Source organism: Neoarius graeffei, chromosome 25 (assembly GCF_027579695.1).
Source record: "Neoarius graeffei isolate fNeoGra1 chromosome 25, fNeoGra1.pri, whole genome shotgun sequence".
In the NCBI taxonomy this organism is placed as follows: Eukaryota; Metazoa; Chordata; class Actinopteri; order Siluriformes; family Ariidae; genus Neoarius; species Neoarius graeffei.
The window spans coordinates 52,606,291-52,630,207 of NC_083593.1; the positions used below are offsets into that span (position 1 = coordinate 52,606,291).

The window sequence follows — 23,917 nt, forward strand, 5'->3', positions numbered from 1 at the left end:
CAGTGATGTATACAGCAGGTTGCCGAGAACCTTGTTGGTTTGATTTCATGAAGCCTATTTCTGGATCTTTTTTATCTTCGCGAAGGGCGTGATCTAATGCAACTATAAATAAGAATGGTGCAAGGGTATCTCCTTGTAGGACACCTGTAACTACATCAAAAAACTCAGTGTCTCCGTCAGGTGGTAGTACCTGTGCAACTGCTTAAGGTGTTAGTACTTGTACAAAATGTCCCCATAAGGATAGTAAAATCTGACAATTTCGACCTTGTGGGGACATTTGGATGGTCCCCACAAAGAAATTGCTGTTATGTTTTTTTTTTTAGACAAAAATTGAAAAAAAAAGAGCCAAAAGTTTCCTTTTCATTACAGAAGTTAAGGTTAGGGTTAGGTTTAGGTGCAGGCACAGCATTAATTAACTGCAATAATACAACCCCGATTCCAAAAAAGTTGGGACAAAGTACAAATTGTAAATAAAAACGGAATGCAATAATTTACAAATCTCAAAAACTGATATTGTATTCACAGTAGAACATAGACAACATATCAAATGTCGAAAGTGAGACATTTTGAAATTTCATGCCAAATATTGGCTCATTTGAAATTTCATGACAGCAACACATCTCAAAAAAGTTGGGACAGGGGCAATAAGAGGCTGGAAAAGTTAAAGGTACAAAAAAGGAACAGCTGGAGGACCAAATTGCAACTCATTAGGTCAATTAGCAATAGGTCATTAACATGACTGGGTATAAAAAGAGCATCTTGGAGTGGCAGCGGCTCTCAGAAGTAAAGATGGGAAGAGGATCACCAATCCCCCTAATTCTGCGCCAACAAATAGTGGAGCAATATCAGAAAGGAGTTCGACAGTGTAAAATTGCAAAGAGTTTGAACATATCATCATCTACAGTGCATAATATCATCAAAAGATTCAGAGAATCTGGAAGAATCTCTGCGCGTAAGGGTCAAGGCCGGAAAACCATACTGGGTGCCCGTGATCTTCGGGCCCTTAGACGGCACTGCATCACATACAGGCATGCTTCTGTATTGGAAATCACAAAATGGGCTCAGGAATATTTCCAGAGAACATTATCTGTGAACACAATTCACTGTGCCATCCGCCGTTGCCAGCTAAAACTCTATAGTTCAAAGAAGCCGTATCTAAACATGATCCAGAAGCGCAGACGTCTTCTCTGGGCCAAGGCTCATTTAAAATGGACTGTGGCAAAGTGGAAAACTGTTCTGTGATCAGACGAATCAAAATTTGAAGTTCTTTATGGAAATCAGGGACGCCGTGTCATTCGGACTAAAGAGGAGAAGGACGACCCAAGTTGTTATCGGCGCTCAGTTCAGAAGCCTGCATCTCTGATGGTATGGGGTTGCATTAGTGCGTGTGGCATGGGCAGCTTACACATCTGGAAAGACACCATCAATGCTGAAAGGTATATCCAGGTTCTAGAGCAACATATGCTCCCATCCAGACGACGTCTCTTTCAGGGAAGACCTTGCATTTTCCAACATGACAATGCCAAACAACATACTGCATCAATTACAGCATCATGGCTGCGTAGAAGAAGGGTCCGGGTACTGAACTGGCCAGCCTGCAGTCCAGATCTTTCACCCATAGAAAACATTTGGTGCATCATAAAACGGAAGATACGACAAAAAAGACCTAAGACAGTTGAGCAACTAGAATCCTACATTAGACAAGAATGGGTTAACATTCCTATCCCTAAACTTGAGCAACTTGTCTCCTCAGTCCCCAGACGTTTACAGACTGTTGTAAAGAGAAAAGGGGATGTCTCACAGTGGGAAACATGGCCTTGTACCAACTTTTTTGAGATGTGTTGTTGTCATGAAATTTAAAATCACCTAATTTTTCTCTTTAAATGATACATTTTCTCAGTTTGAACATTTGATATGTCATCTGTGTTCTATTCTGAATAAAATATGGAATTTTGAAACTTCCACATCATTGCATTCCATTTTTATTTACAATTTGGACTTTGTCCCAACTTTTTTGGAATCGGGGTTCTAATTATGTCAGTGGAAGGTTCTCACAAAGATAGCAAGACAAACATGTGTGTGTGTGTGTGTGTGTGTGTGTGTGTGTTCTTGTACTTACGGCGTAATGAGGACCGGCATGAGTTTTTAACCTACAGAGTCAAGTCTTTTTTGGGAAGTGAGGACATTTTGGCCGGTCCTTACTTTATCTTCACTTTAGAAGCCTCCAGAGGCTATACAGATGCTACTCTCTTGTTTTCTCAAAGGTCTCAATTTCAATAGAAAAATGAGTTTTGGACCCTCCGAGGTCCCCCGGATTTTCACACACTTTTTGCTCGCTAGCGCCCCCAGTGGATGAGTCTGGTATTACACCGAAATTATCATGAAAGAGTAAAGCATTACTGCTGTGATGTTACCAGAGGCATAACCAGAAATGTAATGGATAGTTTTGCCATGTAAACTGGATTAATTTAAGTAGTTATACATTTATAACTGAGAAATAAAAAAAAAATTCATTTCTTTATGAACTGTGCTCTTTTTAAATAGCTGAGCTCTTTTTAATATCGCATAAAATTTCATTGTATAACACAATTTAATTCTACTCCTTAAACAAATGATAAAAACCCAATAACAACTATTTCTACATAAAATTATAACAGCGGGTCCAACTTTGCAAGATAAACAACAAACAAACAATAACAAAATTGCTGCAACTTACTGATCAAGGCTCTTTTATTTTAATTCTATGAACTATGAACTTTTGGTCTGGAAATTCTCAGAAAATGTAAAGTACTGATGTATTTTCTTTTTCCATACTATTTAAATTATGTATATTTATACTCCTTGACCGCTTTATTACACATGCCCATCTGGTGACTGTGAGGCAATAAGGCTCCTTAAGAGTTCAGCTAGAAGGAGGGCCGAGGACTGATTTTCTTTGATTCTTAGACTTAATTAAATATTGTATTCTTTATTGTTATTATTGTATTTTTATATAGTTATTAATGTCATTTATTATGAGCTAAGGCTGTGCTGTGCCAAGCTGTATCTCATTGCCTATGGTCACTGTACCGTACAGTGAATGTATTGTCACTTTCAAGAAACCAGTTTGAGATGATCTGACATTTGTCATGAGCCACATTATCCAACTTCATCATTATAACAGCGGGTCCAACTTTGCAAGATAAACAACAAACAAACAATAACAAAATTGCTGCAACTTACTGATCAAGGCTCTTTTATTTTAATTCTATGAACTATGAACTTTTGGTCTGGAAATTCTCAGAAAATGTAAAGTACTGATGTATTTTCTTTTTCCATACTATTTAAATTATGTATATTTATACTCCTTGACCGCTTTATTACACATGCCCATCTGGTGACTGTGAGGCAATAAGGCTCCTTAAGAGTTCAGCTAGAAGGAGGGCCGAGGACTGATTTTCTTTGATTCTTAGACTTAATTAAATATTGTATTCTTTATTGTTATTATTGTATTTTTATATAGTTATTAATGTCATTTATTATGAGCTAAGGCTGTGCTGTGCCAAGCTGTATCTCATTGCCTATGGTCACTGTACCGTACAGTGAATGTATTGTCACTTTCAAGAAACCAGTTTGAGATGATCTGACATTTGTCATGAGCCACATTATCCAACTTCATCATTATAACAGCGGGTCCAACTTTGCAAGATAAACAACAAACAAACAATAACAAAATTGCTGCAACTTACTGATCAAGGCTCTTTTATTTTAATTCTATGAACTATGAACTTTTGGTCTGGAAATTCTCAGAAAATGTAAAGTACTGATGTATTTTCTTTTTCCATACTATTTAAATTATGTATATTTATACTCCTTGACCGCTTTATTACACATGCCCATCTGGTGACTGTGAGGCAATAAGGCTCCTTAAGAGTTCAGCTAGAAGGAGGGCCGAGGACTGATTTTCTTTGATTCTTAGACTTAATTAAATATTGTATTCTTTATTGTTATTATTGTATTTTTATATAGTTATTAATGTCATTTATTATGAGCTAAGGCTGTGCTGTGCCAAGCTGTATCTCATTGCCTATGGTCACTGTACCGTACAGTGAATGTATTGTCACTTTCAAGAAACCAGTTTGAGATGATCTGACATTTGTCATGAGCCACATTATCCAACTTCATCATTTAAGTCGACTTTTTTCAGAAAGACAGAAAACTAAAAGTGAAAGAACTGAAAGAGCATGTGAATGCTTAAGGCTGTGTGGTTGTATGAATATAGGAATGAGAGGCAAATCATAGAGCATTAAAAAACTCATCATATAGGTATATTTACTCAGACCAGGTTCACGTTAGGTTGAATCCACATTAAGTCTGCAGGATTTTCCTAAAAAAAAGCAAATTTAGACTGCTTGAAATCCCAGAAATCCTGCTTGATCATTACCTATGGGCTTCTGCTCATGTATGGTGGTGACTGTGTCTGCAGTCCCCTCCCCCCTGTATTTTGATTGATCAGATTGTTTTAGTGTGGACGGGATGTTTCTGGGTGGGAGTCGTGTTTTCTCCCCAGCCAGTGACAGAGCACAGTGAAGTCACGTGTTGCATGAGTAAGACTGCTAGGCCTGCCAGCCCTGCTAGTCGCCACGAGTCATCCAAGTGTTAGCGAGTGCTAGCAGTGGATGCTAGCCGCACTCTACAGCTGAGTATCGGCCTGCTGCTCCAGTGCTTCTCTCAGACTGTATTTCCTTCTCTTTGCAGTCCTGAGAAATGCTGCTGTTGCTTTCAGGAGCTGGAGGCATGCACAGTTCAGCCTTAGAGAAGGGGCCCAGTTTGAATGTTGTGTTTACAAACTGCAGTGAACAAACCTACAGACTCTACCTTTAAACCTTTTAAAAGAACACAGTAACTTTACGTATTAATACAACGTGTAGCTGTGTGCTCACTGAGACCCAAAAACTCTCATCAGAGCTGTCACTGTGCTGTGAGTCTCATCAAGCTCACTGTCCTCAGACTGTCAGTCAGAGTCAAACTGTTTCATCCAGAGGAAAAACAACAAAGTTAGTGAATCTTTCGTTCTTCTGATCTGTGCTCATACTGCGTGCATTTGTGCATCACGCTTCAACATATGCTGTTGTCAGTTGGGTCAGTTTGGTTTGTAAACACTGAAAAATCATCATCAAATCAGCACATAGCAGTAACAGGTCATCAATAGTCTACCTGCTTTCACTAGATGCAGACACAGCTGAAGCACGAGCATGCTTCACACAGTGGTTTATAGGATGTTTAACTTCATAAGTGTAGACGGCCCATATCCATGACTTGATTCAAGTACAGTAGATGTCATGTCCTGTACTCTGGAGCCTAACAGCTGTTTTGACTCTTTGATATGACTATACTGTAAGAATGATGGCCATATTTTATAACTAGAAATTCCAGCTCGCTGAAATTATGAGAGTGCCACGTGGTGTGACCGTGACCGCTTATTGGCAAAAAATATACCCGATCAGATCACCTGTGATCAGAAATGTCAGAAATATCAGCCCTCTGATCAGAACTGTCAGCCCTCTGCCCCCACAGGGAGAGTCTAATTAACAGATTGATACAATGTATTCTGTAACATTCCAAACCTGCACCCGTCACCATAGCAACGGTCACTCACTTTGTGAGCAGAAGTCAGGGATCTCAGCCCTTTTTGACCACAGTGTCTTTGAGAGGGTCCTGCAGAAAAACTATAAAACTAAAACATATTGTTTATATGGTACACCTGTTTCTATGGTAAATAAATGAATAATAAATTAATATAAAAATATTATAAAAAATAATAATAAAATATTTTGCCTTCATTTTCTCAATTTAAGAAGGTTTTTTTTAATCTATTAACTCCAGTCAGTTAAAGGAGTTATATAATCAGTAGCAGAAACACTTTAAGCTATTTCAGCCTGTATGTGGCCTTGACAGCAGAAGCTGTTATCCTGAGAGAGCAATGTTCACACATCTTCTGTCACCTCTGATTTTAGGGAATTTTGATCTGGCAGATTATTTTATGATCAAGATACACTTATATTTTTATTCACATTTATGAATATACACAAAAATGTGTTTGAGGGTTTTTGGGGATGCACTTTGTTTTAATTCAGTTAACTTTAGCTTGTTTTTGGAAATCTGTGAAAATACCTAATGTTTTAGGCTCAGTCCTCTTCGGAAAGGCAGACACTGAAAGGCTTAACACAGTTTTAGAGAGGTGCTGCAGAAGCAGACTGCGTTCACCGCTAATTAACGACCCATCAGCAGCAGCCAATCAGAGCTCTCCGTGCGCGAGGTGAAGAGTTCAGTGGCAGAGTGGGTACAGGTTCACCTGGGAGAGATGCGGACGGAGACATTTAAAAAACTTTAGACTTTGGACGGGAAATGTGAGGCGAGCCGTGCGGCATACACCACTGCTCAGGTAAGAAATGTGATTTTATTAACTCATTAATGATAAATGCTGCAGTATATTTCACTTTCGCTGATATTTTAGGTTTATGCTTTACTAACTGTTATAGACGGGCAGAGACGATGTAAATGCCATTAGAAAGTTTTAAATCCAAATTGCATGTTTTCCTGTGGGTTCAGTAAAGGGGTGGTGAAAAAAATCGATTATAGGTGCGATTATTGAATTAGGGATGTAACGGTTAACAGTATTAAGCTAAATCTTTGTGAAATTTTATGCAATAAAAACAACTGTTTATTAAAATGAATCTCATTATCTCTGGATTATTGGGATATGTAATAACAGCCTCATAGGGTTAGGACTGCAGTGAAGGCGTTGCATGTATATGTAGATAGCATCAAGTCCTGGCAGCAGGCAGGCCATTTTGCTCCCCATTAAAGGGACGAAATCTGTAGTCTGGGCGTATTTCGGGTTTCTTAAGAATGCAGATATTGTTTTTTATTACATATTATTTCAATGTATGTGTTTTTTGGACATTTGTATAGCAATTAAGAATTTCACAATAACATTGTTAAACAAGTTAATTTGGTCACTATAATAGAGATATCAGATTTTCCATATCATTACATCCCTACTTCCAAAAATTGATAATTTTTGCTTGTTTTTTTTCACAGGTGCTGCAGAAGCAGACCTGGGGCCTCAGAGCTCTCTGTGCAAGGTGAAGAGTTTGCTGGCAGAGAGACTGCATGAAGCATGGAGAGATTTAAAAAACGTTTGGACACCTTAAGGAAACACACCACAAGAAATGTGAGGCGAGCCATGAGGCATACACCACTGCTCAGGTAAGAAATGTTATTTTATTTTCACGTGCTCTCATATATTTTAGGTTTATGCTTTGCTAACTGTTATGGACGGGTAGAGACAATTGATCTCCTGGTTTATGTTCACATCAGAAGAGATTATTAAATAAGTCTTGTACTGTGATCAACCAGCTCTGTCCCGTCCTGGTTGCAGTGTTGCTCTGGTTGCTAATGAGTGACAGGCAGTGGCTGCCTTTACACTATGACACACGCTGGCCTGGGCTCTTATGAGATGTTGATGATGTTGCACTAATTAACATGATGATCTCACAAATATGACTGAACACCAGTACTGCCACATAGTAATGTAAAATTGTGTGCTAGTTTTTACTGTTTTGAAGGCAACATTTCAGCAGGCCTGTGGGTCATTTATATGAATTAATTGAGTTAATAACATGTTTTTTCCTTTTTCTGTCCATCTGTTCTCCAAGATGGACATGTCTTTTGAGGTGGACATGAGTACCCTCAGTGGATCTATCGTTGACCAGCCCGCCTCAACACCTAACCATGATGGGGCCCTTGAAGAAGAGTTTTGTCAGTCTGTGTTGGCTGCACTGCACTCATCAACCACAGATCATGAGCAGGCTGGAACTTCAGAGTCGTTGTTGTCCTTCCACTATGAATCTGACAAAAACTCCTCACCAGATGCACACGATGAAGATGAAGACTCACTCAGCAACAGTGGGTCTGGTGAAGAATACCAGCCCTCACCAACACCATCAAGTAGTGACAGTGAGGCACTTCCAGAGAAGGAGGAGGAGGAGAAGTCATCCAGGCACAGAATCCCAGAGAAAGATCACTGTTGCCAGTCATCCAGTGAACGTGTGGAACTAGAAGCTATGGGCCCAAGGACCAAAGATAAGTCCCCACATCCACCTGAATGGAGGGAAGGAGGAAAGAAGCAGCAAGGTGGTCACAAGAGACAAAAAGTTACCGTTAACACTAGACAAAAGAATGCTGAAAAGACTCAGGGCAAAGCCCAATACTGTGTATATTGTGAAAAGTCAAATCTGAAGATCGCAAGACATTTACAAAGAAAACATGAGGATGAAGTTGATGTTGCCCACGCCTTTAGTTTTCCAGTTGGATCCAAAGAAAGGAAGGTGCTGCTGGAAGGGATTAGAAATAAGGGCAACTGGCAACATAATCTTAAAGTCTTGGAAGAAGGAAATGGCGAGATTGTGACTTGGAAACGGCTCTCTGAGAAGACATCTGTGAATGACTACCTACCCTGCCAGCACTGTTATGCCATGTTCAAGAGGACTGAACTCTGGCGACATGAGAAAGCATGTAGAGTTAGAAAAGCAGACCTAAAGGGAGGCAAAAGAGGAAGAATCCAAAAAGCTTCGTCACAACTCCTTCCAATCAAGAAGTCCTCAGATGGAATTCAAAATGTTATTCATACCATGTTGCAAGACATGGTAACATCTCACATCAGAAGTGACACAATGATATGCAAATATGGAGATACATTATTTGCAAGAAAGGGCCGGGAACAATCTCAGCACAGATACATTGCCCAAAAGATGCGAGAGCTGGGGCGGTTTGTGTTGGCTGCAAAGGAAATTGACAAGAGTGTCAAAGGTCTGAAAGATCTGTGTGATCCAACAAAATTTGATTTGACAATCAAAGCTGCTAGAAGACTGTCAAATTACAGCACAAGCACCCATGAATATGCGAAGCCATCCACAGCAGTTAAAGTAGGGTTTTCTCTCAAAGGGGCTACAGAAGCATGGATTGGACATTGTTTGATGACCTCAGATGTTTCAGGTGAAAAAAAAGCCAAGAAGTTTAAGGAGTTGTTGGAAAGCTGTTGGTCGAGTTATGTGTCAACAAATGCTCACAGTACAATGGAACAACGGCGATGGAACAAAGAAGACTGTGTGCCTTTGACTGAGGATGTTATTACTTTGCAGAACTATTTGAGGAAGATTGAGGATGAGTCTAAGGCGGAGTTGGAGAAGTCTGTGAGCATCACTGCATACAAAAAGCTATGCGAGAGCCTTCTTGCACAAATAATTGTCTTCAATAAGAAGCGGGAAGGAGAAGCTTCGCGGCTAGCCTTAGAGACTTATCTGAAAGCAGATACTGGCCCGATGAATAAAGACATTTATGATACTTTATCACCCATGGAAAAACAAATGAGCCACAGACTGACAAGGATTGTGACACGTGGGAAGAGAGGTCGAAAAGTGCCCATTCTGCTACTTCAGCGCACAAGAGCCTCTCTTGACTTTCTGATCAAAAAACGGAGTGATGTTGGAATACTTGATGACAACCCATACCTATTTGCTAGGATTGGGACAACAACAAACATCCGTGGGTGTGATTGCCTCAGGAAATATGCTGTAGAGAGCAAGGCAAACAACCCAGAACTTCTGAGGTCAACAAAACTCAGAAAGCATGTTGCTACTTTATGCCAGCTTCTCAACCTTGATCAACAAGAATTGGAACAAGTAGCTCGTTTTATGGGACATGACATACGGGTCCACTGCGAATATTATCGCCAAACAGACAAAACCTTTCAAGTGGCCAAGATTGGAAAACTTCTGTTTGCAATGGAGCAAGGGGCAGGATCTCTAAAAGGGAAGAGCCTGAAGACACTGGATTCTGTAGTCTTTGGTATGTTGTTGTAAAAGTTTTACTTATCATTTTCATTTTTGGCATTGGAGTATATTTTGTATTTAAAATAAACTACACTGCCTTTTGTTCATGCAAATTTCCCATCAAGGATAAACACGGTGTATTGAAGCATCCATCAATTTCCCCTGTGAACATTTTTATAGATGAGAGACACAACCGCCCCCCAACCACAGGCTCGAGAAGAGGCGAAGAGGGACAGACATCAGATGCAGACAGACCACTGGAAGTTAATGATGGTAAGTAATATGTGTGATAATATTTACACAAGAAATTCCATATTAATACATTTAAGCTCACACTTTAAATTGAAAGAGAGATTTTACAACTTATGCTCTCTTATCAGATGTGGATCTGCAGCACCTGTCCACCACATGCTCACCTGTTGAGAGACCAAAGAAGACTGCTACAAGAAGAATGCATGATGATAATGCTAGGAGTGAAAGTGATGTGGGTAAGTCCATTGCCACCACAAGAAATGTTCTCAATCTGTGCTTTCACCTTACTAAAACACAATTTTTCATAGATGGAGAGACACCGCAACAGACCCCCGAAAGGCCCCCTGTTGATTGGAGTGATGATGAAGGGGGTGAGTCAAGGCATTGTCAACATTAAATATGGTCTCAGACAGAGTTCAGTACTCTTTCACTGTGCTAGTGTCTCTCAGATTTGAATACTTACTTAACCATAACATAATTTTTCATAGATGGAGAGGATCAACACTGGCTCACAAGAAAATCGCCTGCTGATAGGCACAAGAAGGGTGCAACTACTAAAGATGATTGTGAGGCTGATGAGGAAAGTGAACATGATGTGGGTAAGTCCAGGTGTTAACACAAATGTTCTCAGTCTGTGTTCTGTACATAGTTGCAGGTATCAGTCCTTTCAGACCACCAAAACTTTTTCTTTTGTAGAAGAGCAACAACAGACCACCAGAAGACTTCCAGCTAAGAGGCAAAAGACTGCAACAAAACACGATGATGATTGGAGTGATGATGAGATGGGTAAGTCTAGAAATTGAGAAAAGTAAGTGATGGCAAGGCAAAAAGCACATTATGACGAGGGAAAGTTGGTCATTTGTATCAAAGCATAGCTCAGTAGCCTAGTACATGGTACATGCATACATGTAGTTTTATTTGGTTTAGTGTACGGTTTTACTTCACCTCACCTGTTTTGCCCCACTTCTCAAGAATCAGTGGCTTACTTTTGCCTAAATCACTAGATTACATTATTGTATTAGTCTCTTTTGTGTCCCATAATTCCACACAACTAAGGTGGATTAGTGTAATATGGGACACTTTGCAATTCTGACTTGTGTACCATATTTATATATGATGTAAATACAATATACCCCCAGAATGTTCTCTTATTTAAATCAGAAGACAACTTTCAAATATTGTACTCCAGGGGAAAATCGCACATATATTAATCTTCCTTGTATCATCTTATTTCAGAATGTATGGATTGTCTAATCTGGAACACTTGTTTTTGATTCAAAATATTTAATTATAAATGTAAAAATTCAGGCAGCAACAATTTAAAAACATCTAATGAGATCAAAAATATAACACTGTATTTAAGGAAAGATAATTGAATGATTTTATAAAAGATTTAATGGAATAAGCAGCGATACAGGCCGACAAAAGCTCCCTCTGCTTTGCCATTGTAGCTGGTAATACGTTGTATTTACATTTCATCTACTGTAGTACTGTGGTCCCACATTCCACAGGCCACACGGTAAATCTGCTGAGTGTGACAATAAAAATGACAGAAGTATTCACTAAATCTTAAGAGGTGAACTTAAATGAATAATATGATCTGAATGAGAGACTGCTGTTTCACTGCATTGATGTTTTCTTGTCAGATGGAAAGGAGCAGCCCACGATGGCCACTCCAGTCCCTACCAAGAGGCGAAAAAAGACCTCAACTAAACAAAAACATCACGAGGATTTAGGTGAGTCCAGGTGATACAAACAAGTGAAGTGTTATAAATCTGAGTCTTCAGTAATTTAACTGTGTTAATGTAAATTTTCAGATGAAGAGGAACAAAGTATCACTGCCACAAAATCCTCTGCCAAGAAGGGAAAGAAAACTGCAGCTAAAAGAGGGAGAACAGGTAAATGTCCTGAAGACAGTCAGTGGGACTGGATGGCTGCATTAGAGGCACCATGTGTTGTGCTCCAGGTTATGATCAGGAAAAGGAGTAAAAGTTGACCATGCAGAAAAACAAAATCCTCACATTTGTGAAGTTTGATCTGTAAGATGTATTAACAATGACTTAATGATTTACTAGAATTAATCTTCTGTCAACAGAATAGTTAACTGTCAAACTGCACTTACATTTATCAACTGTTTGATTATTTATTACAAAACGTCATTAAGGAAGTCTGACTTAAAAAAAAATCACTACAATCCATCTTCTATCCTGATAGCAACACAAATACACAAAGAGTGCTCTTAACAATGTCGATTTAGTGAGTTCTTTTTAATGATCAGATCACTAATTGTAGCTGTATTAATAGACTTTTTGATCAGTCAGCAGATCATACCTGTTCCACAGTGTGAGTTCAAGTGAGAGGGAGAGAGCATTGTGCTGTCATGTTTGATTTCTTGGTGGATTAGCTGATTTGATGGATGTCGTCAGACCATTCCCTGGTTAGAGTTGATACTTTTGGTATAGCACTAGTGCAGATGAATCATTAGGGAAGGTGTTAGGACACATCCAGAGTGTGTCAGTCCTGCTTGTGACAGGATGCTCTGATTTTGATATTCTTTGAATAAAAATCTGTTTTGTCAATTAGCATTTGTTATTGTTCATTTATATGGAACCTTTGTTTTCTTATTTTATAGATGCAAAAATCCAAGTTAAGAGACCCTGGACTGACGAAGAGAAGAAAGCAGTCAAGAGACAGATGGCCAAATTCATTGCACTGAGGAAGGTGCCAGGCAAGAATGACTGTGCACTATGTATTGGGATGGAATCTCCAGTCCTTCGCACTCGAACATGGAAGGATATTAAATATTTTGTGTATAATGAAATAATTAAAATCAAGAGACAGCTTAATTTTTAAAGAGGAGCAATTAATAGGCAACCCTGCCTAATGTGTTTGTGTGTCTTGAGAGGGAGAAATTTAACCAGAGCTAAAGAAAGAAAGAAAGGTCTTATGTTGTTTAAATTTTGTTTTTTCGTAGCTCCACACCTGTTTAAAAAACACTGGCTGGTCCTGTTTTGAGTTGGAACTGGCAGCTGCAGCTTGTTATGTTTTAGCATATGTTTAAGTTTTCGTAAAAATTGAATTTACTAATTGTTCTTACCAAGATTGTCTTTTCAGCATATAGCTGCTATTTGGTTTTGTACTGCACTAGAAGTGACAACTGTGCAACAGTTGTTTATTTTCCAGGAAGTTGTATGTTTGATCATACAGGAATTCTGAAATATGGTTTCCATTGAAACATGTCACAAATACAAATTGATGACTGTATTTATTAAGATGGAATTAGTCATGTGGAGCTCTACTATATAGTAGAGCTCCACATGACTAATTCCAGTGTCCAAAACAATTCCTATTTCCCAGTTTACCAATAACCTGGTAGATGTTTGATACAATATTTGGCATTGTAATGGCAAATTCGATAAGGTGAAATTACCATTCTAATGACCATTTTAAAAGTTAACAGTTCATTACGGGTCATAATAATTCATATTTGATGATAAATATGACACCCTTGTTGATCACTAAACAGGGAAGGGGTATTCATGGGGTGTTCTAGGTGATATAATATAAAATTATCCTTAAACATCAACAGTAGCAGTAATATACTTCGGATTGAAAAAAAACACATGCCGGTCCTCACTGTGATGGTTAAAAACTTTTACTTGAAACTTTGTTTTTCTCAAAATCTGAACGAATGTATAGTTTCGTGGTGCCACCTGCTGTCCAGAACTGCTTCATTTGTGTTGATAGGTGTTCTAGAAATGGTGGTCCTCAGTTTGTGGACCGTTTTACTCGGTCTTTACTATGTAGCAAGTACAGGAATGTGTGTGTGTGTGTGTGTGTGTGTGTGTGTGTGTGTGTGTACCTTGTCGTTGATGGTCGGTCGGAGCTGGATGAGCAGGAATCGGAACGCCAGCACGGGCAGCACACACAGGATGGTGGTGAGGAAGATGGTGAGCCAAACATTGGGCTGGTTCAGGGAATTCCTTGCAGTACCTGACACACACAAACACACACACACTACTGACATACCACTTACGAACTCTTAGCTAACTCAATATATGTATAATTTAAGTAACATTTTCCCTCTACACCCTGTTTCAGTGTTTTTGGGTGAGGAGATGACTCACCAATGAAGGGGAAGGAGGAGGTGAAAATGAGGAACATGCCGTTGCTGTACATGGTGAAGGTGACGGCAAAGTACATACACAGACTTCCCCAAAGGAAGAGCTGATTCACCACCGTCCAGTAGTACGTGTCCAAACCCAGCTTGAACAACCACACACACACAGTCTGTTACTCATATACATACACTACCGTTCAAAAGTTTGGGGTCACCCAGACAATTTTGTGTTTTCCATGAAAAGTCACACTTTTATTTACCACCATAAGTTGTAAAATGAATAGAAAATATAGTCAAGACATTTTTCTGGCCATTTCGAGCATTTAATCGACCCCACAAATGTGATGCTGCAGAAACTCAGGCCCTGTCCACACGGCAACGGATTCAGGTGAATCTGATAAAATTGTTTATCGTTTCGGCCTGGCGTCCACACGGCACCGGCATTTTGGGTGCCCCAAAAAGAAATCTTTTGAGAACGGGTTCCAGAGTGGAAAAATCTGGCAACGGCCCCGTTGCGAAGTCGTCTGGATGAGTAGAACGGATTTGTTTACGATGACGTCACAACCACATGACTGTCAGTGCTTCACGCCGGGTAGAAGTGTAACGAACTCGATGCGAGTTGTCAACAAATCCTATAACTTGGTTCATGAAACGCGCTTACAAAATATTTTCACTGTGAATATTTATTGTGTAATGGTGCAAAGTGAGAGAGAGAGAGAGAGAGAGAGAGAGAATAGCCCTTAGGGCAGAGTCTTTAGTCCAAACACTGAAGAAGCAGTACCAAACCGCGCACCGTCCGTGCGCTTTCCAAAAACAAAAACAATCCCGCCAGCAAAAATAGGAAAAAAAAAAAGGAGCGATCTCACCTCTTCAGATGTTGGTTTAAGTCCGACAATACATTCCTCAAAAAGGGCGTAGAAGAACAAAGTAATCCATCAACGTGTAGCATTCAATTTATTCCGGACCATTAAAGAATTCTGGAGGATATCAGAATGTTGGCGTACCGGCTTCCATCTACCCCCATTAATTCCTCTTTCCGCGTCTTTCGTTTTATGCTACTGATTAATAATCAAAACTTTATGTGGCTGATGCTACAGAAGAAGGGGTTTATGCGCATGCGTCTACTTCTTCTATTGTTCTGGTGTCTCCGATGGGACCGTCTTACAGCGCACGTAGAGGTGTGGCATGTGTATTACATCGTTTTCAGCAAGCGTTGCGTTGCCATATGTACCTGATATTTTACTGATCCGTTGCCCATGTGGACGCGATATTTAAAAAAAAAAATCTCGTTGCCGTTGTCATGTGGATGTAGCCTCAATCTGCTCAAAGGAAGGTCAGCTTTATAGCTTCTCTAAAGAGCTCAACTGTTTTCAGCTGTGCTAACATGATTGTACAAGGGTTTTCTAATCATCCATTAGCCTTCTGAGGCAATGAGCAAACACATTGTACCATTAGAACACTGGAGTGAGAGTTGCTGGAAATGGGCCTCTATACACCTATGGAGATATTGCACCAAAAACCAGACATTTGCAGCTAGAATAGTCATTTACCACATTAGCAATGTATAGAGTGGATTTCTGATTAGTTTAAAGTGATCTTCATTGAAAAGAACAGTGCTTTTCTTTCAAAAATAAGGACATTTCAAAGTGACCCCAAACTTTTGAACGGTAGTGTATATAATACATAATATACACTCAGCGGCCACTTTAATAGGAACTTGTTCTTGATTCTAAGATTCCTGTTCTTAGCAGGAGTGGAACCCAGTGCGTTCTTCTGTTGTTGCATGCATGCTGAGATGCTTTTCTGCTCACCACGGTTGAAAAGAGTGATTATATGAGTTGCTATATCCTTCCTGGCAAAAAGGCTGGAACCAAACTGTCCATTTTCGTCTGACCTCTCTTATCACTCACTCAGTGTTTTTTGCACCATTCTGTGTAAACTCTAGAGACTGTTGTGTGTGAAAACCCCAGGAGATCAGATCAGCAGTTTCTGAAATACTCAAACCAGCAGTCCATCTGGCTCAAACCAACACCCATACCGGTACCACAGTGAAAGAAAGTCACACAAAAATTGAGATCACAATTTTTCCCATTCTGATGTTTGAACATTGTGAACATTAACTGAATATTTGTATGTGCATGATTTGATGCATCGTGCTGCTGTCAAGTGATTGGCTGATTAGCGAACTGCATCAAACAGCTGCAGGTGGATGTACGGTATGCGTGTTCCTAATATAGTGGCCGGTGAGTGTATGTTGCTCACTACACGGGGTATGAAATTAACGCTAGTACTGTATAATGGATTTAGCGCTCTATATGCATGAACCAAAGCCATTTCTTGCCATTCTTAGCAAGAACAATAGTATTGGCGCCCTTGGATATGACTCATGCACAATATTGCACCACACAAGGACGATGAATGATTGTGCCAAACACATTTTGAAATTAAAAATGCATTTTAAGCCTGAACTACTTTCAAATGTGATGTGAAACGGACAAAGAGGCTGGTTTTGTTTTGGTGAAGAAGAAAAGAATTACTTGAATGTTGACAGTGAACAGGAGGCAGGTCTGGGCGAGCAGAGCAAACGACTGGTAGTCAGCGATGTCCTTGCCGTCATCGCGTACCGTGTCGTGAATGGCGGCATATGGCAGAAAAAAGAGCACGAGTGAGCTGTAGCAGCTGTGCAACAGGATCTTACAGAACGCCTTTATACTGAAGTACATGTTCTGTTGTCCCGGTCCATACAGCTGAGGGTACTCGAGGCTCCAGCGGTCATTAACATCCTGAGTATTTTACACACACACAGTTATACATCATAACACTTACAATATAAATGAGTAAACTGCAGGTCATACTTCATAGAGACCGTGACCAAGGATATACAGCAAGAGATTACAGTAGGATGATAAAACAACACACATATGAATAATTATTATACATACTTTTTCCACTTTTTCCATGGAATAAAAACATGTGTTCTATTCCCTTCTAGCGGGTTTCATTCATTTGCTTCGATAGCATGCAATATTGTTAGCATATCGCTTGTCCTATGTATATTACGGCACTCTGCCCAATGGAGAATGAGCATTGAATATGGTTTACGATATTACATGGTTGTCAAGACAACATGACGTCACACATCGGAGCTGATGCGAATATCCAATGACAACTTTTCGGCTGCACATGTGCAGAAGCATTTCTTTGTTCACTGGGAAAGAGAAAGACAAGGCTAATCCAGTGTTAGGAATAGCTATGCTAAAATTAAGCACTAAATAAATAAACTGAAAATTGAAACTAAAGACACGTTGAACACCCGAAAGGCTACCAAACCTTCACGCGTATTTACAAGCAGTGGCGAACTGCTACTATTAGACTACGTTCAGACTGCACCCTGAAACGACCCATATCTGATTTTTTTGCCCATATGCGACCTGTATCCGATTTGTTATTGACAATCTGAATGACACAGATCCGATTTTTTTCACATGCGACCCAGGCCGCTTGGATATGTGGTCCTAATTCCGATGCATATCCGTTATTTTCACATGCGACTGCAGTCTGACCGGACAGGTCGCATTCATGCGACCTACACGTCATCAACAAGAGACAAACGTCACTATTCTGCGTTGGCTAATCCCGCCTCTTTGGTGGAAAACAACAACATTTGTACAGTTTTCAGAATTTAAATAGACTTTTATAGAATTGATCAAGCTAATGGTGGATTTGGTAGGGACCTGGATGTTGATCTGTTAGCCTGATTAAATAAAACAGTTTCTATAACTGATTTATAACTTAAACCATCCTGTATTACAAGATTATAAGATTGTTCTGGAAATTTCCAGTAATTTGACACCTTCGGTCTCATTAGTCTGCTGCCCACATTAATCAGATTATTGTGTGAGTTCCGCCGCCACCACAAAAACCACATCGCCAGGTCTCGACTCATCTCCATGCTTTACTTGCAAACTTGAAGAGTGCGCTTTTTTTTTTGTTTACGCATTACGTAGATGTGCTTATTACGTGTCAATTTGGGCATGCGGGACACTTTTGGGTCGTTTTCCGTTCATATTGGAGATCGCATACAAGTCTCATATAATTGGTAATGTGAACGGCCTAACAAAAAAATCGGATTTCACAAGAAATCAGATATGGGTCGTTTCAGGTTGCAGTCTGAACATAGTGTTAGAGCTGGGACTTCAGACACACCATGGTGGCACGGTGGTGTAGTGGTTAGCATGGTCGCCTCACAGCTAGAAGGTTATGGGTTCGAACCCAGCGGCCAGCGAGGGCCTTTCTGTGTGGAGTTTGCATGTTCTCCCCGTGTCTGTGTAGGTTTCCCCCGCAGTCCAAAGACGTGCGGTTAGGTTAACGTGGGGCGGCCTTTGAGCAAGGTACCGAACCCCTGACTGCTCCCTGGGCGCGCAAGTGTGGCTGCCCACTGCTCTGTGTGTGCGCGCACGTGTTCACTGCTTCAGATGGGTAAAATGCAGAGGATGAATTTCACTGTGCTTGAAGTGTTCATGTGACAAATAAAGGTTTCTTCTTCTAAAAAAAAGCAGCAGGACAAAGGGATTAGCAGCAGGCTGCCAGATCGCTCTGTTGTGTGTAGCTGCCGACATTGATTTTAAAAGTAACTCAGTAAATTACAGAGGGAAATGAATACTTAAGTCTGAGTGAAAAATACTGTAGCGAGCATGCAGCGTGGAAGAAGAGTCTGGAGACAGAAATCTTCGTTTCTTGGTCGTTAGCCTGTGCTACTTGCTCTTGATAGACAGCACTGGCTTGATTGCTTTATTAGCATTCGCTAACACTACTGATGTACGCTACACTGGCTGGAAGGTGACTTCACTGCTGCGCTGATGGTGCTAACTCGCAGTTAAGCTCACGTTGGGGTTCAAGAAGGGCTAGGGTGATAAACTTTTGGTCCTGCCCACTATAAATCAAAATCTGATTAGTTAATTCATCTGTCACTTCCTACATAAACATACACTGCCATGGCTTTCTGTCCCGGCAATGAAGTCCTAACCAATGAGTGAGCAGCTCTAAACTCTTCTCAGCCTAGAGACAGCAAACAACAAAATCTCATTGGATAACTCTGTTTTAATGCTTTCAGGACAGTAACGCTTTCATTTCTTAAGCAAATTTGATAGAAAATGAGGCCAAATTAGAATTAGAAGAGAATAATTATAAAGAAACTATGAAAGAATGAAAGAAATTAAATATAAGATTTGAAATGCTGATATGTTTGAGCCTTCTCTGAAGGACTAGAAGGCCCTGACCGTTCCCCTCTGTTTACAAGAGAAAAACATACCAACGGACATCAAAAAACTGGAAAAGAGAGTGTGTATGTATAATAAAAATAATAATAATATTATTGGCTGGCTTTTTTTCCCTGTGGTATAGCAGATATATTCCATTCATCTACTCATCTTCGACTCATTCAGGATCGTGCTAGCTGAATGGAATATATCTGATATACCACTCAACGCCAGCCGATATTATTTACATATTGCATGAAGAAGACAGCTGAAGGATGCACCTGATCGAAGAGGCTCAGACCAATGACGGGTAAGGCTGTGTACACCAGGTTATAAAGTGTAATAAACCATTCATCATACACCGTCTGTTCCAACAAGATTAAAAAAAAAAAAAAAAATCACACACAAGTCTAACAACAAGCTAATAAAAATTCACTCTGCATATGAGATCAGACTACTGGCATGTATTTAAATAAACAGTCACAAAAGCCTGACACTTTCATCCATACTGACCAAATGCTAAACGTACGAACATTATATTATAACATTTCTCATTAGACAGACAGAGGGACAGAAGACACTCACCTGGGCAGAGAAGCCACAGAAGAAGGCATACCAGAAGTGCACGAAGGTGAAGCTGAAGTTCTTGTAGAAGAAGTAATGCAGGAACTTGCACATGCGCAGATACGACCAGCGACCATGGACTAGCAGGAGGCGCTGAAGGTACCGGAATTGAGCAAAGGAGAAATCACTGGACAGAACTGCCTGCATGCCCTCCTGCCCACTGATCCCCACGCCAATATGAGCCGCTACCCGGGGACGGGGTGGAAGGAGGGGCAGAACGAGGACGGAGATAGATATAGAGGTAGGAAGAACATGAGAGACAGAACATGTCAATGTCTAAATGTTTATTTGTATCACTTTTCACTCTGTTCTTATTATTTCAACTTTCAACCTGACCCTGCACCAGGCTCCACCCACCCTTGATCATGCTGACATCGTTGGCTCCATCTCCGATGGCGAGGGTCACGGCTTTCTTGTGCTTCTTGACCAGTTCCACCACCTGAGCTTTCTGCAGCGGGGTGACCCTGCAGCAGATCACCGTCTGACACATACACGCTGTGCGCAACAGCTCCACCTGCAGGTCCTTCTGCAGACCATAAGCCTACAAGAAGATGGATCACATCATGCATGAATGATTTAAATGATTCGTTTCTCATATCAAGTTACAAATGACCTAATTCACAGTAAAACATCTTATTTCGTAATCTGCTCAACCCATGTCCCTCTGGGACAAACCATTCCGTTCTTCCTTCTGTGGTGGACCAGGACATCAGTAACATCTGTCAAATGGCTCGAGGAAAAATTCTTCCATTTCAGATCCCATTATAACCCTGTAACTTTATCATGACACTCATTTCCAATCCTTTGATCATCGTTAACGTAGTCTATTTGTGTGAGTGTGTGCGCACGAGTGTCTCACCAGACTGTGTCCATTTATTACAAGGCCGTACTCTCCATCCACCTTCTCATCCAGCAGCACCCGAGACTTTTTACCCATAATCCTGCTCTCCAGGTAGGGCGGCTCATCTGAGCATCCCGGAGACATCTTTTTCCTGGCGTTCCTGAACATTTCATGGAATCACCATCATGAAGAAGGCGTGAACTCAAGGATTTTTTTTAAAAGCATTAACATCATTAGAAGCATCAGTAGCAGCTTATATAGCATTGTATTTAATTTGCTTCATGGATGCTTCATAACGTTAAATGTAACTATAAATGGATAAAAATACATAATTTTTAGTTTTTATGTAATTGTTGTGGTATAACTGGAATAAACCACTCTGGGATGTGCTTTGATAGGAAAATCAACTTTGGGATGGTGACCTTAACTTCTCGTCAGGTCACATGACACCATGTCGTCATTGATTACTTTCCTATAACATAACATCATGAACGCATAGTGTTTTATCTCTTATTTAGTAGTTTGAGCATTATTTAAGCATTGAGACTCACACTAGCTCCTCCCGCACCTCCTCTGGCGTGTCAGCGGCGATGATGAACACCTCAGTCATCTCCTCACGCAGCATGTTGCAGGAGTATCCGATGTTCTCCGCCGTCTCTGCTCGACAACACAGGTGAGAAGCACCTTCACTTTCATTTCAGAGTAGTGCACTTTGTAGAATCGTGCAAATCACAAAGCAAACTCCATGCTGAAATCATGACACGCTCTCCTCTGAGGACATCACTGGGCTCAGTAATTCTACTTGTAATGAATACGTTCATTAAAAATATTATAAATATAAATAAAATTGAAACTATATCATCATCTGAATCACTTAAGTACAATATCACTTTTCATCTTTAGACCACGCCTCCTACCGGAGTCCAAATCTGGCTCAGAGCTTATGCTGAGGAAGGCAATGATTCAGATTCATGGTGCAGCGATGATTGTTTTTCTTTTTAGCTCTTTCCTCACTTGTTAGCTTCATCTAGTTGTACAAAACTAAAGAAGCAAATTTTAGACACCAAACGTGTCTCGGATGATGGACGACAGGAATATGTTAGTGGTGAAAGTGCAGCACTGGTGAAGAGGAAGTGTATGTGTGGATAATCTGACCCTGTTTGTCTCCTGTTAGCACCCAGATCTTGATGTCGGCTTTGGAGAGCTGCTCGATGGTCTGAGGAACTCCATCCTGCAGTTTATCCTCCACTGCAGTCGCCCCGATCAACTACACACACACATTCATACACACACACGGTTCTGTCAGAAAACTTTCCAAACTGGATCAAGGTCCTGTTAATTACTCTTTATGAACGCTTTTTTATATATATATATATACACACACACACACATATATATATCATAACTTGGTAACACATTGTAAAAAAAATGCTATATAAATGTAGTAATGTCTCAAAGGTTCTATAAAGCACTATAGTTTATTCTTTGATAACTTTGAAGTGAAGGTGTGGTTTCTTCTCCTTGTCAGTCTGAATGAAATAGGCATATCCTATGTGCCCATCAGCCACACTGAAAGAGGCGTGGCCTCTGTGCCTGCCAGTCACAGTGAAGGAAGTGTGGCCTCTGTGCCTGCCAGTTACAGTGAAGGAGGCGTGCCCTCTGTGCCTGCTAGTCACAGTGAAGGAGGTGTGGCCTCTGTGCCTGCCAGTCACCGTGAAGGAGGCATGGCCTCTGTGCCTGCCAGTCACAGTGAAGGAGATGTGGCCTCTGTGCCTGCCAGTTACAGTGAAAGAGGTGTGGCCTATCTGCCTCACATTCCTCATGAAGAAGTCGGGCCTCATAAAACTTGTCATCATTATGTATTACATTTTATAGAAAGGCAAAATCACATTAAGGAATTCTTTTTTTAATTTACCATGAGATCCTTCTCGATCTCCTCATATATGGCATCGAGCTTCGCCTCACGGTCCTCCAGTGCAGTGCTGGCCTCATGGTGGCGCTGTCTCCAAGCAGCAAATTCAGCTTCATCCAAGTCCTTATAGGCCAGAGCCAGAGTGCGTAAGCCTTCACCGGCAAACTCCTGCACACACACACACACACACACACACACACACATGGTCAAATAAAAAATGCAAAGACTGATATTTTGAGTTTCACCTTATAAGGACATTGTATGCCATGTAAATCTTTAACAAGGTTCGAAACATGGCCCCACCCATAAATGTGTAAGCTGCCATTTTACACACACACACTCACATTGAGGTGTTCGGTGGTGGCGTCCATTAGTTTGGAGCAGGATGGATGAAGCCTCTGATAGATGATGGTGTCTGCCCCTTTACAGTACAGAGTGAGCCTGCCGTCTGGACTCCGCACTACACACACACACACACACACGTAATTAAAATGGTTTTTGAAGTTGAATGTACGACCACTCTCTGAAAAACACAGACAACTCAACTGTATGCACTATTACACCATAACAAAAAATTATTTATCTAGATGCTAATTGTGCATGGGTGAAAATAGTACTGTCTACTCGATACACTCATAATATTTATTAGTAATATAAATATTAAACGTGACGTAATCTAGTTTGTCTTTTATTACACAATGAAATACAACCCCGATTCCAAAAAAGTTGGGACAAAGAACAAATTGTAAATAAAAACGGAATGCAATAATTTACAAATCTCAAAAACTGATATTGTATTCACAATAGAACATAGACAACATATCAAATGTCGAAAGTGAGACATTTTGAAATTTCATGCCAAATATTGGCTCATTTGAAATTTCATGACAGCAACACATCTCAAAAAAGTTGGGACAGGGGCAATAAGAGGCTGGAAAAGTTAAAGGTACAAAAAAGGAATAGCTGGAGGACCAAACTGCAACTCATTAGGTCAATTGGCAATAGGTCATTAACATGACTGGGTATAAAAAGAGC

General features: G+C 40.3%; 1 protein-coding gene across 1 annotated transcript in view; it reads right to left on the bottom strand.

Moving 5' to 3' along the window:
• atp8b5b (ATPase phospholipid transporting 8B5b) overlaps positions 1-23,917 on the bottom strand; it is a 63,310-nt gene that overhangs the window by 2,435 nt on the left and 36,958 nt on the right. The window contains exons 17-27 of the mRNA XM_060908615.1: positions 23,227-23,342; positions 22,886-23,050; positions 22,126-22,237; positions 21,522-21,627; positions 20,989-21,130; positions 20,487-20,670; positions 20,091-20,314; positions 19,787-19,870; positions 16,785-17,030; positions 14,255-14,393; positions 13,990-14,120 (exon numbers count right to left, since the gene is read on the bottom strand). Of these exons, the coding sequence (XP_060764598.1) occupies positions 13,990-14,120; positions 14,255-14,393; positions 16,785-17,030; positions 19,787-19,870; positions 20,091-20,314; positions 20,487-20,670; positions 20,989-21,130; positions 21,522-21,627; positions 22,126-22,237; positions 22,886-23,050; positions 23,227-23,342 (1,649 nt within the window). The remainder of the gene's footprint in view (positions 1-13,989; positions 14,121-14,254; positions 14,394-16,784; positions 17,031-19,786; positions 19,871-20,090; positions 20,315-20,486; positions 20,671-20,988; positions 21,131-21,521; positions 21,628-22,125; positions 22,238-22,885; positions 23,051-23,226; positions 23,343-23,917) is intronic.